The sequence below is a fragment of the Ovis aries genome, chromosome 16 (genome assembly GCF_016772045.2).
Source record: "Ovis aries strain OAR_USU_Benz2616 breed Rambouillet chromosome 16, ARS-UI_Ramb_v3.0, whole genome shotgun sequence".
NCBI lineage: Eukaryota > Metazoa > Chordata > Mammalia > Artiodactyla > Bovidae > Ovis > Ovis aries.
The window spans coordinates 3845678-3863901 of record NC_056069.1 but is presented as its reverse complement, the minus strand read 5'-3'; the positions used below and the strand labels follow the sequence as shown (position 1 = coordinate 3863901).

The window sequence follows — 18224 nt, the reverse complement described above, 5'->3', positions numbered from 1 at the left end:
GATGCCATCAACAAGGCCCAGGTGATGAAGACAGAAGTGGCAGTGTTCTGTAGTAGAAGGGAAGCTGAGGTCGCTGGTTGGGATTGAGAGTAGAAAGGAAACCTTACTTGGATCTACTCCTAAACCCCTGGGACAAGGACGTTTTTCACTCCAGATAGTTTTGGATTTTGGTGTAGTGATGAGTTCACCAGAGCCTAGAGATAATACGGTACAGCCTCAGCTGGAATGCTGGTAGCCAGAGAAAGGCCTGCCGGTAGCCAGAGAAAGGCCTGCCGGTAGCCGGAGAAAGGCCTGCCATGTGGAGGAAAGGAAATGCCTCTCCTAGGGTGAGTCAGAGACTTGAAGAGGGTTGTTTTACAGGCACACCTAAGAGATAGAGATAGTTGCCAGCACGCCTATATCCTTTGCCTGACTCGGGGCTTCAGGCTGCTCCTGCCGACACAGATCATGTCCCAGCCCCAGAAACATGAATCTTCCTCCTCTCCTCCACACGAACTTGTACCCTGAGGAGTTTGGGGTTACAGAAAAGTTGTGACGTGACGGATTGCCCCTAAGAACCCCGTCCCTCAAGGTTAAAGGAGCTGGAGATGCTGACTTTGTCCATAAAGCGGTCGGGTAAATAGCCTGGTGTGGTGATTGAGGAGACACCATGACTTACAGTCTGCAGTTTGCAGTGAATAAATAATAGACTCAGAAGCTTGCCAAAGGTCATAAAGAACCTCATGCTTGAAACCCAGCCACCAAGCCATCTTCTCTGTCATCTTGGGCTCATTGCAAAGCCCAAGGATGTCTTGAATCATTTTTTGTCACCAGCACAAGCCTGCAAACACCATCCCTGAATACCTGGGCAGAACTGACCTTTTTGAAACCATCTGAACATTTCTTCGCATGTAGAAAAATTGCTTCTGGGGGCTCCTTTTAAGCATGGTGTCAGGTCCCAGTCACCAAGTACATGTGAAGTCCACACTTCCCCAGCCTGCTCTTAGAGTTAGTACTAATAGTGGGCCCAGAGCACAGACTCTGGAGTCTCTTCCTGGTTGTCTCAGTAATTAAGCATTGTGCTCTTCTGTTCTGCTTTAGAGTCTGGGATGTGAACACGGGCGAAGTTTTGAACACGTTAATCCACCACAACGAGGCTGTGCTCCACTTGCGCTTCAGCAACGGGCTGATGGTGACCTGCTCCAAGGACCGCTCCATCGCCGTGTGGGACATGGCCTCTGCCACCGACATCACTCTGCGCCGGGTCCTTGTCGGCCACCGGGCTGCTGTCAACGTCGTGGACTTTGACGACAAGTACATAGTGTCTGCCTCTGGGGACAGGACCATCAAAGTGAGTATGTCCACAGTGAGAACTCTGTTTATTCCCATCCCTTCTGCACATAGAGAAGACCGAGGTGGCTTCCACCAGCCTCACACCTGGCAAGATCCCGATTCTCCTCCATTTGTGCTTGTGAGACATCAAGGCGTGCTCATTCTTTGTTTCTGGAGTCATAGGCAAGGTCTGAGAAGAGGATCACGGGCAGTCCTCTGTCTCAGGAAAGGAAATTGTTACTGTTGATGACCTTTCCATGGGGAGAGAACTCCCTGCGGGACACGTGTTGCGTGCTGGGTGCTTCCCACCACTGCCTCACTCCACCCTCTCAGCACTCTTGTTGAGCCACGTTTTACAGATGGACTGGGCTGGAGACCACCACACAGCTAGTCAGTGGCAGAGCTGAAATTTGATTTATTCACCTAACCTTGAGAGCCTGACGTATCATCGACCCTGGGCTCGATGCTGAAGATTCAGTGTTGGGCAAGACATGTCCCTGCCTCCAAGGAGCTCAACATGTGGTGTAAGGCAGGCATGTGATAAGCAGTTGTAGTCCGGGTGATCCGTCAGACACAGTAAATGCAGTGCTGATTGTAGTATCCTTGTGAACTTTTAAAACGTTTAGCTTTCCTTTTATTCTTATAGCAGCCTTATTGAGATATAATTCACGTACCATAAGATTTATTATTGTAAAGCATACCATTCAGTGATTTAGTATATTCATAGTGGTGTTTGACTCTCACTAGTTTCAGAATATTTTCATCACCCTCCGTAAAAAACCTCATGCCTGTTAGCGGTCACCCGCTATTCTCTTCCTCTGATCCCTGGCTACTTTCTGTCTGTAGATCTGCCTATTGTAGATGTTTAAGGCAAGTGTAATCGTATGTTACGTGTGGTGTTCTGTGTCTGGCCTCTTTGAGGGAGTGGGGTGTTTTCAGGGTTCAGCCATGTGCTTTGTGGCGTGCATCAGAGCTTCACTCCTTGTGGTGACTGAGTGAACTTCTGTGTGCGGACCTTCCACGTTGTGCGCATTCATTCATTGGTTCATGAGTATTTTGATTGTCTACACATTCTATCTATTATAAATAATGCTGCCATAAATACTTGTGTGCACATTTTTTGCAAGTACATATATTTTTAGTTGTCTTGGGATGTTAACTCTGTGTTGAACATTTTGAGGAACTGTCAAACTGTTTTCCAAAATGACTCATCAGAAACCTTCCTTTTATGACGTATACTGGCCAGCATTCTAGTATCTAGTTCCACACATCAAGACTAGATTGCATCAAACTTCAGATTGGATAGCCTGGAAGCTGAAAAACTAGGATTTGTGGCAACTCATTCATCGCTCAATCACACCAATTTGTGCAGGACCAGTGTCTGCAAGCCAAGAGGGTTTGGGCCCTATTATAAAACAGATGTTGCGTAATATCAGCCCAGATATTTCTCCATATCCTCACTAACACGTGTGGGTGTGTATGTGTGTGTCTTTTTTATTATAGCCATCCTAGAAGGTGTTTAGTATTATATCTGCAGTTTTGCTTTCCATTTTCCTAATGACTAATGATGTTGAGCATCTGTTCATGTACTTATTGACCATTTTTATAAGTTCTTTGAAGAAACATCTACTTAAATCTTTTGCTCATTTCAAAGCTTAGATTATTTGTCTTTTTATTATTCGGCTGCAAAAGTTCTTTACATATTCTGGTTACAAGTCCCTTATCAGATAAAGTTTAAAATTTCTTATTTTTTGGCTATGGGGGCGGTCTTTGTTGCTGCACGCGGAGTTTCTCTCGCTGCAGTAAGCAGGAGCCACTCTTTGTTGCATTGCACAGGCTCCTTATTGTGGTGGCTTCTCTTGTTGCGGAGCACAGGCTCTGGTGCACGGGCTTGTTGCTCCGCAGCTCGTGGGATCTTCCCCAACCAACGATCAAAGCGGTGTCCCTTGCATTGCAAGGTGGATTCCTAACCACTGGAAGAAAGTGAAAACAGGGAAGCCCGTTTTCACTTTCTTGATAGCATCCTTTGAAACACTTAACTTGGATGAAATTCAGCTTACCAGTTTCTTGTTGTTGTTGTTACCTGTACTTTTGCTGTCATATCTGAGAAGTTGCCTAGCACAAGGCCACAGAGATTTACTCTTGTTTTCTTCTGAGGGTTATAGTTTCAGTTCCTTCATTTAGGTCTTTGATCCATGTTGAAGTAAATTTTTGTATGCGGTGTGACACGGGGATTCAACTTCACCCTTTTACCTCTGGATATCTAGTCATCCCATCCAACTACAAATGCAGCTAATAAAATAATTCAGGGCACATTGGTTGCTTTGTGTCTCATTTGGCCTGTATTAAGTGTGTTTGTGGACATATGAGTCTTGCAGACAGCTTCACAAAAGGGGGATTATTTATTTCACATACATAATATTAGGAGTGGTGTGTCAAAACAAATGGAGCTGTTTGAGAAACTCTGCTGGAAAAGAGGAGGATGTAAAAGGTGAAGCCTTTTCACATCAGTTACATTGGGTTTGACATGTCAGCTGGCATAAAAACAAAATCTGGCCCAAACCCTTCCCTGCTAGGCAAATGAATGTTGGAAGCCTCCAGAAGTTCTCTTTGAGAAGATCTCAGGGTCTGGAGACCTCAGCTCCCTCACTGCAGCTCCCTCGCTCCACAGCCGAGAGAGCGCTGTGCTGTCCAGCCTGTTCCCCAGCCTCCGCAGCAGAGTTCCTAGCCAAGTGTTTTGGTCGTTCTTAGCAGCTCTGCTTTTGTTCTAAGGTATCTTGTCGAGAGTTTCTCCGCATCCATTCTTGACAGTATTGCTAATTGCCTGCAGGTCTGGAGCACGAGCACCTGTGAGTTTGTCCGCACTCTGAATGGGCACAAGCGTGGCATTGCCTGCCTCCAGTACCGGGACCGGCTGGTTGTCAGCGGGTCATCAGACAATACCATAAGGTGGGTAGAAGCGGCTGTGCCGACACGGTGGGCTCATTGTTGCCACCACGTTGACGTCTCTCTCAGTCCTAATGCTCAAAAGACTTGGTCTGGGGGCTGCTTCAGATAAGCAAACTTCAGGTAATTTTTCTATGTGTGTCTGGCTCTGCATACTAGAGTGGGTGAATTGTGTATGTCCTGGGTGTTCCTGCAAGATTCCCCCAGTGCACAGGGTTTTACAACCTCACCTCCACCCAAAATTGCTTACTACCCAAATGCCTCAGAACAGAGCCTGATGCTCTGCTTCCCTCACCTGTGAGCTCCTGCCTCTCCCCCCAACCGATGGGAGTGTCATGAGTTCCTGTTTAGTCGTTATCTCCCTTTTTTCTCCCCAACGCTCGTTGTCCTTGCTTTCTAATTAATATGCCTATCCTTAAATACTTTTTATTGTATTAAAAACTTTCCTCAAATATCTACTTAATTATCCCAGGTCTTTTTTTCACTATCCCAACATCTGCTGGTAACTTTTATAAACAAATTGGCTGTTCGAGCAAAATATGGATTCGGTTCAAGATTTTAAAAAAAAAAAAAAGAAGGAAAGCAGATACAATATAGCTATAACTGCCAAGAGTTTTCTTTACCATTTAAGTGTGCAGATATCATAAAAGTCCGTTGGCAGTTTGAATCTGCGTTCTGTTGCATTCTTTGTGCTTTGCATTATGTAATATTTCTGCAATAAACAATCCATAACTTCCTCACTGGAATCTCTCAGCTTTTGCAAAATAATGTGCATTGCTGTCTAGTTTAAGGAAGGGAACGTCTGGAGTCATAGGGGCAGTGCTGACTGGCTGTCTTCACAGTGGGTTAGGAAGCCACCCTCACTGATTGTTGAGAGCTGTTGCTTAGGATAGGACAGTCATTGGATGTGTGACAGGAGCTACTGGGCTGTACTACCGGAGGCTAGGAAAACATCAGTATAGATTTGATGGCTTTGTGCATGTTAGTTTATTGTGATTTCTTTTTTTCAAATAATGTAGACATATCAGTGGTAATAGAAAAAAACCTCTTATTTCCAGAATTGTTACATAAATCATATACAGAGAAAAGGGCTGCATGTAGTCAGTGGCTTCATATTTCTAAGACATATACCCAGTGAGAGATGCCCACTGTGCCCTGGGTAGCCTGAGGTTGCAGTCTGTCGTAGGAAGAGGATGTCCCTAAGCTAATCGGGAGAGGAGACCACCAGCTGGTCCACTGATCCTAATCACAGTGGGCCTCGTGGCCTCCAGGCTTCAAGTGCCTGGGTTGGAAGCCTAACCCTCTGGGCCATCTCTCCCATCTCCCCTACACCCATATGCTTTTTCTTCTTTACAGCCTACAATCCTCATCTCCCCCAGAAAAATCCTTCCCAGATCATTTGACTCCTTGGTTTCATCAATTCAGACTTTACTAGAATGCCTAGGAACTAAACATAATTGAAATTTCTTGTTTGTTGGTCTTATTGAAATAATAACAACATGATTTTTAAAAGTTTCAAACTATATAAAATGAAATACAGTGAAAAGTAAGGCTTCTTCCCAAGTTCTTAAAAAATACCCGAATAAGATACACACATGTGTCTTTGAATGTGTGTAATGTGGCAGGAGTGAAACAGAAATAAGGGCTCCCAGGACGGCGAAGATGGTGTGGATAGTGTGGTCATGTGCGAGGCTGGCTCATAGAGCTCTGTTTTTCACTGAAGGCTGTGGGACATTGAATGTGGTGCCTGTTTGAGAGTCCTCGAGGGACATGAAGAATTAGTCCGATGCATCCGGTTTGATAACAAGAGGATTGTCAGCGGGGCCTATGATGGGTATGTGTTTCAGATTTTCAAATGGCACAGCCATAACTATATGAAGAGGAACAGGAAGTACTGCTTATGAAGCAGCCGTGTATTGCCGGGCCCTGTGTTAGGTGTTAATATTTCCTTCGTAATGGTGGATGGCAGGTGTGACACCACTTGATGTGTGGGGACACTCAGGCCCAGAGAATGAACTAAGCTTTTGCTTTTAACCATTATCGTAAACTGAAGGGAGTAGCTTAGGCTGTGCGGAAATTCAGTTCTTTGTCCCAGCCCGAAATTAAACCAGGCTTTTTTGTGTGTGTATGGTGAGTTCGGTGATAAATTTCTTTTTCCCCTTTTGGTACATCCTCTTTAAAAAGCCGCATGACTTTTAAAATGAGCAAATGGCAACCATAGACCTTTCAAGATGACCTTATATATACTTCACTGAGTGAGTTGGTATGTTCATACTCCTATTATTAACTTTCAGCGTTTGCTTAGTGTGGAGAAAGGTATCCTTGGAATTTCACCAAGAGCCCTAGCTTCTGTCAGTGGCACCTACTCAGCCTTAGAGAGCCCCCTGATGAATGAATTTGGTGACACAGATTATCAAGTCAGGAATTGAATTTAGATAACATGAAGTTGTTTTCTTGTATCCCCTCAAGTAATAGTTCTTCACCATTTCAGCAATTCTGAGAATGTGTAGGTCCTTATTTCTTCCAAAGCAAGTGTAATTGGTTTAAATACCTTGTCAAAACATCAGCAGGTTCCCCACTATCTTTTAATATAGGCAGTTCAAATGCACTCCTTTTTGTCAAGGAGATGCTTGACGGTGTGTAAAACCTTAACTTTCCCACTCATTGTGATCTCATTCTCCTTTCTAGGAAAATCAAAGTTTGGGACTTGCAAGCTGCTCTCGACCCCCGAGCCCCAGCAAGCACGTTGTGTCTGCGCACATTGGTGGTATGTGATCTGTTGGGATGGGAAGTGCTTCCCTGTGCTGGCAGGTGGCCACCTGCAGAGAGACCTCCCGAGCCCATCACAGGAAAGCTTCTACGTCTCACAGCGCTCCTTCTGCCAAATGGACTCTTCCGTTAGTTTAGGCAAAGTCAGAGACGCTTTTACACTCATATCACTGCGAGCTCTTTCCTCGGGAGTGTTAACCCAGCTTAAATGTGAAAGCAGGCCTCCTCATTTGTAGATGGACTGGTTTCCTCCTGGAGCGTGAAGCATTTCCTGTCTGTAGGTTTGGGAGATTTCCTAATACGGGTGTCTGTGGCTGGGTTGTGTTTCACAACACAGCACGTTTTGTATGTTATGGTGAACTTTCCCCCCAATCTGCATTCTAGGCATTATTGCTGGCATACAGGAATACTTGTTTTTATATGTTCGTTTTATTGTAGCAAGCTTATTAGCAAGCTTACTTCACCAGGCTCATTATTTCTAATAATCTGTTTGCTTTTCTTGTATTTTTGAGGAGACAGTTGTCTGAAAATATGGATTGATTTTTCTTATTTTTAATAGTTCTAGCTTCTATTTCTTCCCTTCTTGTGTTGACTAGAACATGCAGAACTTTAGTCAGGGCCATTCCTGTTTCCTTCTTGATGTTAATAGGAGTACTTCTGATATTTCACCATTAATTCCGATGTTGGCTGTGGTTTGAGATAGGTATGCTTGGTCATGTTAAAAACACTATCCTTCTGGGCCTAGTTTTTACAGTGTATCAAGAATAGGTATTAAATATTGTTGCGAGACGATCAGGCAGTTTTTCTTCTTTGACATATTAATGGGCCAGAATCAAGAATACAAAGTTAAAGAAAACCCTTGATGTAGAAGCAGAATAATTGTTCCTTGGGTGAAGGGCAAAGCTCAGTAAGCTCTGGATACTTATTTAGGAAACCTGGATAAGGAGCTGTATTTTTAGCCTGTGCCAGCTCCCTGCTAATGAGATAAGAGGGATTGTCAAGGGCTCGTTTTATTCATCAAGCTGATGTGTTTCCCAGGAACACTCTGGACGTGTGTTTCGGCTACAGTTTGATGAATTTCAGATCATCAGCAGCTCGCACGATGACACGATTTTGATTTGGGATTTCTTAAATGTGCCTCCCAGTGCCCAGAATGAGACCCGTTCTCCCTCCAGAACATACACTTACATCTCCAGATAACAGTCTGCACTTTACCCGTCTCAGGTGAGTACTTCCCCACTTCTAACTTGGCTGGTGGAGTCCGCCTTCCCTTTGGGGAAGTAATAGAAACCAGGGTGGCTAGGCTTTATTGGAGGCATCAGCTTTGCCGAGTTCTAGTACAGAACTCTAGTTTAGTTCTGGCATCATTATGGTCACATCAAAATAAAGTCTGAATCAGAGTTCTGATTATTGCAGGGTTTTGTATTGCCAGAAACTATGGTTCCTGTTTTTAAAACCGTTTCCCAGGTCATACCAACTTAATACCAGTAAAAATCCCCCAATCTGTCAATCTGTTTTGCAATACAAGGATCTTCTTTTTCTCTTTCTTTCCTGTCTTTCAGTTGTATGTTTAAAAAAAAAAAATCACCATCAACCAAACTCTTAAAACTACCTCTCCTTCCTCCCATTACAGTCCACCCACCACCGCCATTCCCTGAAGGAGGAGTCAAAGAAGGGTGTTTGTTGAGGGAGCCCCTAAAACTCACTTTTTATCCATTAGACTTGGCAGGTGCCCTGGAGAGTTCTTTGCCCTGGTTACAGGCAGACTTAGAGCCATTCTAACCGTGGATGATGGCCTGTTTTGATTACAAAGGTTATCCGTTAATAGAGGGTGAGAAGCCTTCCTTGGCTGTGTCCTTGGAACCGATGATCACGTTCATCTGGAGCAGTAATCCCAACTGCGAATTCCGCAAGGCGGCCTCTGCATTCTGTGCACATTAAACTTTGTAGATTGAAGAAACAATGTTGTGTGTATTGTACTACCACGTATGTAAAGACTGTGTTAATAAAATTCATATTTATGTACATTACTTAGTGCTTAGTAGCTTTTTATCATTGTATATTTTTCTACTTATTGAATATTAGAAATGTAAAGAAAGTCCATGTGTAGAATTGTGACATTTGTTGGTGAAAAGATAGGGAATCACTGGTTTATAGATCACTAAGTTTACATCTTTTCAAATACTCCTTATTTCTGCTCCAGGAAGTTTGACTTACTCAAGGGTCAGCAAACTACAGTGAGAGGCCAGATTTGACCCTCTGCCCAATCTTCTTTATCCTTAGCACAGCAGTTTAAGAATAGTGTTTTGCACTTTAAATACTTTGAAAAACTTAACAGTATTATTTTAAGACATGTGAAAATTATGTAAAATTCAAATTCCAGTGCCCATAAATAGTTTTATTGGAAACAGTCATGTCTGTGTCTGTGAAACCAGGAGTTTCAACATCTAGCTCTTACCTTCTGTCCTGTATACGCTCTCCCTCCCCAGCCACAGCTATTGTCTGTGGCTTTTTTCGTGCTTCAGTGGCAGAATTGAGTAGTAGTTGCAACAGAGACCATGTGGCTGATAGCCATCTAAAATCTGTACACATTCTGACCTTTTCAGGAAAGTATGCTGACCTCTGGTCTTGCCCCATTGCATCTATTAGTGGGAAGCCAGGGGTCTGCATCAGAAATGGCCAATGTGTTTCTTCTTCGTGCCAGCTCAGTTTGAGCAGCAGTGCCTGGTTGGAGTTCTGCTGGTCAGTAGGAGGGATGACGGGACCCCTCGTGGACCCAGGAGGACTCAGTGCCACCACAGTTGGCTCTGCCTCCTTGCCTGCAGGAGCTGAGCCACGGTGGTGACCCCTAAGTCACATACATCATTGCGGTTCCTGGTCTCAGGTGTGTTCCTGCTGAATCTTGTGATAATGGCCATCTCCCTCGCTGCTTTCTCTCTGGATAGATTCTTTACAAGTCAGCTGAGAAATTCACATGCCACACTTTTTACATGTATTAAATTACAGGAAATTATAGAGGAAGAAGGCAAGGATCTCTTGAATGCTTGCTCATCCCTGCCTCAGGCTTCCCTCCTCCAAAGACAAAGAAGTACATGGGGAAGGAGGAATGGACCTGGATGAAAACTGGCTTCCTCCTTCCTTCCTGGGGTTTTCTCCTCCCTCTTCAGCCCACCCTTGATCCTGCTACCAACTGTGGTTGTCTTCGCCCTGCCTCTGCCTTTCACTCGCTCCCTGTAGCCTTCAGGAACAAGGCTTGGCTAGGACTAGCTACCGGGAGTTTCACCCTCTAGCTCTTCCCTTCTGTCCTCTTTGCCCTCCCCCACCCCCGCCGCTCATTCTTCCCTCCCAAAAACCCAGCGCTCCAATCAGACTGAATTCTGTCCCGTTCCCCTCATGACTCCTCAGACCTCTGGACCCTGGCTCCCCTTGCTTGCCTTGTCAGGGCTTTGTAGAGACCAGCACGTCACCTTCTCTCCTTCACCTGATCTGACTTGGTTTATTCTTTGGCGTTGAAATGGTGTGCACGCCTGTCTCTCACAAGGCTGTGGCGCTCCTTTTTGTTCTGGAGCCCCAGTGTCTAACCCCGCACAGTGCCCCGTGAGCGCTCACTGGCATTGGTTGGCCACGTATGAAATCTGGGGCCAGCATGACATCTTTGTGCCCTTTCTCCTCAGCCAACCAGAATCTGACCATAAATAAATAAGTCTGCATAAGAAAGTGCAGTGTAATCATACAGTCACCTTCCGCAAATGTAAAGAGAATAACTGAGTAAGAAATTGGAATAAATTGTCCAAACTAGCACAAAGTACTAGATATATTCTTCACATACACAGGTGCCCATATGTACATGTCTCCCTCTGCCCTTTCCCTTTGCTAATCTCCATTTTTGTTTTTGAATCAATTTTATTGAGATGTGATTTTTATAAAACAGATTGTACCCACTTAAAGTATACTGTGTGACAAATTTGCATACCCCTGCAACTTCCTCCACAGTCCAGATAAGAACGTTTTTATCACCCCCAGAGGTTCCCTTGCGTCCTGGAGTCAGAACCTGACCCCACCGTAGCCTTACCAAACACTGACCTTTCTTTCACTAGATTCGTTTCCATTTTCCACAGTTGGACCATCCACTTTGGTAGTCATGAGCCATACGTAGCTCTTAAGCTCGAGAAATTGTGTCCAGTTTGATTTAGGAACTGAGCTTTTAATTACATTTAAATTGAATTGGATTTTTAATTACATTTAATCATACTTCATTTAAACTTAAAACGGCTACATGTAGCTAGGGACTACCATGTTTGGACCAGCATCATTGTGAGAGCTTAGCTTTGACACTGAGGTCTTTGATCTTTTTAGAGTTAATTTTTGTATATAGTGTGAGGTGAGAATATCATTGTTCTTGTTTTGTATACAGCCATCTAGTCATTCCAGCTCTGTTGGGTTGAGAGACTATCCTTTTCCCATTGAATTGCTTCAGTACGCTGTCAAAAAGTCAGCTCCCCACTTGTTTGTAGTTGCTTTTCTGGCCTCTGTTCTGTTCTGTGATCTATGGCTATCCTGTGGCCAACACCACACTGTACAATAAGTCAACTTTAAAAACATTGTTTTGATTCTTTTAGGTCCTTTTGGTTTTCATACTCATTTTTGAATGAAATTGTCAAATTCTATGAAGATTATGGGATTATGATCAGAACCGCATTGAGTCTAAAGATCATTTTGGGGAGAGAATGTTGAGTCTTCTGACCCATAAGCCCAGTATATCTCTTGATCATTTAAGTCTTCTTCAGTTTCTCTTGAGCAGGGTCTTGGCAGTTCTTAGTGTGAAGTCTTGCACATCCTTTGTTAAGTTGACTCCATTCTTAACTTCCATTCTAAGCTATACATTTCTCTCTCTGCGTTGCTTTTGTTGTATCCCAGTGCCTCTGCCTTTATTTTTCCCATGTTGGAGACGTGCGTAAAACAGAACACAGACAGCTCCAGCTGTGCCAGAGCTGAGATGGACTGGGTCGGAGGAGTGGGTGGATCACCCAGCAGCTTAAATGCATCTCTTTGGTAGTTTTGAAATGTGCCACTCTGCCAGAGAAGCACATGACACACTCTAAGACGTCAGCAGTGTGTTTTCTCCCTGCTCTGGCATATTTGATAGATGAATTATAGAGCATAGTAAACCTTCACAAATTGGACAGCTTTTACAGACGTCACGAAACTGCCCTGAAACATGGTTCCTTTGACTGAGAGATGGAATAATGATCACCAGGGCTCGCTGTCTCATTGGCTCTGGTGGAAAGAAAACTGAGGTGTTACTTCTTCTAGTCCCTCCCCTCACCCCTTTTCTGGGAGCCTAAGAACAACTGCGCTGTTGTGATCCACAATTACAAGTCAGTGGGAATATCTTATCTGCTTTTTAAGCAGCACAAGCATTGAAACCTCAAATGTGTTTGTCTCTTCAAAGTGAACTACTTTTGACAACTTTGGCAGTCAACTTTATAAACTTCATTGCTCTTTTCCAAGTTCTTTTCATTTATTGTAACAAGGAAAAATTACTACCATGTGATACTGTAAGATTTATGCATAATAAGAAGCACTACCATAATGATGATTTAACCTTGCAGTAAGATATTTACCCCTAAAATATAAGGTAAGAGTATTTCTGTGTAGGGAAATTAAGCAGTAGATTTATTTGCTGAGTCATTTTTTTAAAAATTACTGACTTCTAAGAGCTATGTATGCAGTAGCTCTCTTTTTTATTAGAAGACAATATAGGATCATTATTTGGAAATTAGTAAAAGTTGGTAAGCCAAAAGAAGAGAATAAGTTCCTTGGTTTGCTATTGTTAACTCCTTTGTATGTAGCCTTTCAGGCTTTTAAAAATTGTGGTTGATAACTGTGCTGCTCTCCCCCACCCTCCCTTATTGTGAAATTATTGCCTGTTAGCAAGGTCACTGTTTATCTAAATTATTGTTCCTAATGGCAAAATAAAATTTGATTGTTTGGATATGGCCCTGTTATATATTTATATTTTCCTCCCAGCTTTTAGCTATTATAAAACACATTGCCATGATTCTTTCAGCTTAGTCTTTGCCCAACCCTTTATTACCTTTGGATAGAATTCTAGAAATGTCTGCAGTGTCTAGGTTGAAAGGTATGATATTTAAAGACCTTTGATACTTAGAGTTACCCTGCAGAAGAGTTACATCTGTTGACATTCCCACTAGTAGCATTTGAGAGTGCTGACTTCTAATCTCTGAGTGTTAATATTTTTAAAATAATTCAAGTACTGTTCATTCCCTTTATGGGGAAAATAGTGGCAGATGAAGTTGAATCTGTGTTGAATTCATCGAGAAACTTATTAGGATTCTTGGTCTTGGTGAAAATCACCAACCTTTTAGGAAAATTGCCTTTAAATAGTATATAAGCTTTAAAAACAAATTGAAAGCTTTAAAAAACAACCCCCCGCCCCTTTTTCTTTCTGCTTTACGCCATAGAGTTTTAGACCTAAAGGCGACTTAGATCTTCCAGGCCAATGGTTTGGTGCAGTGTTTGGAAAGGATTGTAACTTACTAGTGGTTGTGAAATCATTTCAGTGGATTTTGACTTTGGGTGAAATTTAGGATATAAAGTGCCAACCTGCATTGTTCATAGTAATGATAAGTATTGTTTCATGAATGTTCTGCTTAGTGTGTGTGTGTGTGTTTATGTACATGGGTGAATGTAGAGATTGTGATTAAAACACGTTCCTCACTCAAGGTCATGTGTGCTAAGTTGCTTCAGTTGTGTCCAACTCTTTGTGACCCCTTGGACTGTAGCCCGCCAGGCTGCTCTGTCCATGGGATTCTCCAGGCAAGAATACTGGAGTGGGTTGCCATTTCCTCCTCCAGGGAAGCCTCCCAACTCAGGGACTGAACCCTTGTCTCTCCTGCATTGGCAGGCAGGCTCTTTATCGCTAGCGCCACCTGGGTAGCTCACTCAAGTTCATGGTCAAAAAAAATGGAGACCATTCAGTTGCCTCCCCCTCTGCATTGTTTTCCTCTTATAAATGATTTATTTCCAAAAGAAGGAATTCCTGACTATTAGCATTCTATTTAGAATGCATACTTTAGGGGCTTCCCTGGTGACCCAGTGGCTGAGACTCCACACTGCCAGCGCAGGGGGCCTGGGCTCCATCCCTGGTTGGGGAACTAGATCCCACACGCTGCAGCTGAGACCCCAGCGCAGCCAGTTTTGTTTGTTTGTTTGTTTAAAGAAGGAATACTTTATTAACTAGTTTATTAATATTTACATATTTTTTGTTTTACTGTGACAGATAAAGGCTCTTGGTCTGTCACAAGAGAGGCCCTGGTGGGCTCTGGGTGGCGTAAGTGTAAGACAATGCTAAGCACACAATGTAACTTTGAGCATATGTCCCATGCATGACTTTAAGCAGCAGTGTGAAAAGTGGAAGGGCGTAGGGTCAGGCATCTCCTTGAATCCCCTCTGTCACTTAAGCTAATGCTTTTTTTCCCCTTGAAGTCTATTTTATTTGCAATGTTGTGTTAATTTGTGCCGTACAGCAAAGTGACTGAGTTATACACGTAAATATATTTTTTTATATATTCTTTTCCATCACGGTTTATCCCAGGATATAAGGGCTGATGCTTTAAACTAAATAATGTTTCTGACCCGCAGTTCTCTCATTTGTTAAGTGAGTATAATAGTTGCTCCCTCATAAGTTTGTTGTGAGGTTTAAATAAATGTGATGCCTGGTATGTAGTATGCTCAAAACAGTTTGCAGCTTCTGTTTTGATGCTGATTATTTGACAGTCAGTGTTAACGTGTGCACAGCAATGTACGTGTCTTTGTGGAGATGAATGGGCTGTGATATATATCTTCACATTCAACCAGAATATCCATCCATGCTCCCTTTGGTTTTTTTGTTTGTTTGTTTGTGTTTGTTTTTTTCAGGGTTTCCTAGTCTTGAACTACTGGCTACGCGGCTACCAAATGCCTAAGGGAGTTCTTCACAGCTGAGTTAGGCTGGAATTGGTTCTAGACGCTGGGCAGATGCAAAGCAGCCTAACTCTTCAAGTACCGGCATTTCTCACCTCCGATTCCGGCCTCTGCTTTGAGAAGGATACCTTAGCCTCACCGACTTTCAGTAGTACAGAAGCCCACTTCCTCCCCCTACCAGTGAAAACAAATCTAAAGCTTCAAATGTAAATTTTTCATATGAGAGGAACGTAAAGTCTGTTTTGCAGAAGTAAATCGACCGTCAAGAGAAGACTTGGCCTCTAATTTATATTGCTTTGCACTTTGGTCTGATATTAAGAAACGGCATTCTTCGGTGAAATTTTGGGTGCCAAACACCTACCCAGAATGTCCAGGGCTTTCCTTTTCAGAAGTTAGCATTCTCCTTTTGACCGTCCAAGTCATGATGAATTCTGACTTGTATTAGGAACATGTTGGACAATGGAAACATTTCTCTGGATTGATTAATATTTTTTTGGATTATACTTCCTTTCTGTACCAATTTCTTTTAATTTAAAGAACTATAAGCCAGGTTATATTCTCTGCCAACAGGTGATATAGCTCCTTTTCTGTTAACTGTTCTCTGTGCCCGCCACCGTCTCCTGATATTCAGTAGAGTAACACCTTCACATGTGTGCTTGCCTCCTAATTTAAAATACTGTGTCCGCATGTAGATATAATGTACATAACAGTTTAACCTCAAGGTTGCTCGAGTCAGGGCCCCCGTGCCTGAGACACTAATGCACAGTGTGTTCGCACTTAGCCATGGGCTGGGCTCAAGAACCCGCTCCCAGGGTCGGTGGGGATGACCTAGAACCCTTCCTGCAGTATTCATACAGAGTTTTTATTTTGTCATTGTCATGGTGCGTGGGGGGTGGTGTGTGTGTGTGTCAGCGGGAATCTTGTTTTAAGATGTGATTTCTGAAGTTGAACGCGAAATGCTTTGTCTGTCGTGCAGCGTACACAATAAGAGAGGTACCGTGAATGCTTCTGTAGTTCTTTCCTCATCAGTGCTCCTCTGTACTCGTGGTTGCTTCCCGCGGCATTCATCTGGTTTCTCATCCCAGGTCACACTCTGTGTGTTAGTAGCCCTGGAAAGGGAAGGGCGAGACAGCCCTGCTCACTGGCTGTCCCACCTCCGGGGTTTGTGCCTCCTGCCCCGCTCGGGTTGGTGGCAGGGCCCATTTGTGTGTTGGAGCCCGGGTTCCAGGTCAGGCTGGTTCAGGGGCCTGTCTTGAGTGGAAGAGTCCTCCCAGGCGGTGTGAAGCCTCAGGCTCACGAACCCCATCCCTGTCGTCCCTGGTGCCTGCTGCCGCGGCCCCAGCAAGCTCCCCTGGCTCCCAGGCGCTCCACAGCGGGAATGTGTGAATGGGACCGTCACACTGACCTGCGGGGAAAGGACGGTGGTGTCCGGTCGGCCCTGCTTTTCCCTTGTCCGGTATTAGGTTTTGATTTGCCCTTTGCCACTGTTTCCAAAGATCAAGGAAGGTCGCTAACATTTTCAAGGACCAATGAGAACCTCCTATTAACTAAACCTCTTCCCGTGAGAGCACACTCTCCCTCTGGGGGAAGGTACCTGAGCTCTGCTTTGTCCTTTTGCATTAAGAACGGTGTGGGGATCAACGTGTGTGTCTGTGATTGCTTATTGGGTTGGTTTGTTTTTTTGTTTTCCTTTGTCCTTTTAAAAAATAACATCCTTCTCTCGTACACGTTATTAAGTTAATTTCTATTTTTGAGGAGTCTCAAAGTATAAAAAAATACGTCTCCATTCATCCGGTGGATGTGTGAGCCTGAGGGTGGTTATTCCGTGAGTTGTCTTCACTGACCCGCTCTTCGTCCTACAGCTTTCACAGCAGACTGGGTAGGAGAGCCGGGGTGGGGCCGAGGGGAGGGGAGGAGGCGGTGCTTCTGAACGGATGGACTTCCTGTTGTTTTGCATGTTTAATATAGAAGTTCCTGTTCCTTGGGAGATCATGGCCTTTGAATATGCACACAACCTTGAATTGTGCCTACTAAATTATAGCAGGGGACTTTGGCACCCAAGGAATTCTGACTTTCTGGGATTATAGTAGTAATTCCCAGCCGTACTCTGGACTTTATTTTGCTAACCATAATTGAGCAACTGTAAATTACTGCTATATTAATGTTTTAAAGCACTGGGATAGTCTAATTCTAACTTGTAATTAATTATGTTTGCCAATTATCTGTTTGAAATAAATTTGTGTCTGAACAGCTATTAAAACTGTTAAATTGTACAGATATTATTCATGACAGCTTTGTACTGTGGAATGTGCTTAATAAAAAACAAAGTTTGACCTTTGTCCAATAAATTGCTAAGTAATGTCAATAAATCAAGTATGAGTATTACGCAGTACACCTGATCTGGCTTCATGCAATTGTTATTTCAGCTACTAATTCAAAGCCAATACTGTATTAATAAAGTGTTGCAATACTATGATGTTCTGTTAAGAAATTCCCGCCCCCCCCCAAAAAAAACCAACTGTTAACATGCTGTCAGTAATTCAGTGACATACAGTTAAAGTTTGTAGATTAAAAAAATAAAGAAACGTCTACTTTGTACCATGAGGTTGAAGGCAAAGTACTCTTTTTTGGCCTGTGAGAACTGGTATGAGATAATGCCTATCTCTGCCTAGGGACCTTTTCCTGAAAGCCGACTTTAACCTCAGGAGCTGGAGGCTGGTTCAGATCTCCTCCCCAGCTAATATGCTTCCCACAAATGCTTAATTGCTTCAAAAGTTACTGTGAGAATGGTCCCTTAAATGTGCCCAAGGGCTCAGAGTGGGAGTGGATCCTCTGAATCCAGGGGGTTGGGGGGCACATACAGTTAAGTTGCAGCCCTTTAAGGGACATGAAATTGTCTTTCCTTTTGGCAGATCAACACATTACTGAGGACTAGAGCCGAAGGAAGACAGTATCTTCAGGAGTCCTGAGTAGTTGCAGAGCTTTCCTGATAACTAGCTCAGTTGTTTATTTGGACTTTGTTGAGATGAAATTAGAGTAATTAGACACAGCTTTGCTCCCACTCATTTTTCTTGTAAGAGTTTTTTGGACGGGGGAGCCTGCTGGGCTGCCGTCTATGGAGTCGCACAGAGTCGGACACAGCTGAAGTGACTCAGCAGCGGCAGCAGCCCACATGGTTGCTGTGGCTTAGTCGCTAAGTTGTGTCTGACTCT

General features: G+C 43.6%; 1 protein-coding gene across 12 annotated transcripts in view; it reads left to right on the top strand.

Moving 5' to 3' along the window:
- The window catches only part of FBXW11 (F-box and WD repeat domain containing 11), a 130552-nt gene extending 112936 nt beyond the window's left edge, over nt 1–17616 (top strand). For 7 of the 12 annotated variants that reach the window (XM_015101233.4, XM_015101232.4, XM_015101231.4 and 4 more), the window contains 6 exons: nt 1081–1330; nt 4142–4260; nt 5981–6091; nt 6946–7024; nt 8065–8250; nt 14968–17616. In XM_015101233.4, coding sequence (XP_014956719.1) covers nt 1081–1330; nt 4142–4260; nt 5981–6091; nt 6946–7024; nt 8065–8226 — 721 coding nt within the window. In that variant the 3' untranslated portion in view covers nt 8227–8250; nt 14968–17616. Of the gene's footprint in view, nt 1–1080; nt 1331–4141; nt 4261–5980; nt 6092–6945; nt 7025–8064; nt 8251–8659; nt 9057–14967 lie in introns of those variants that run through there. The other 5 variants (XM_060400308.1, XM_015101230.3, XM_060400307.1 and 2 more) reach the window with 3 other exon arrangements.
- Nucleotides 17617–18224: the final 608 nt, after the last annotated feature.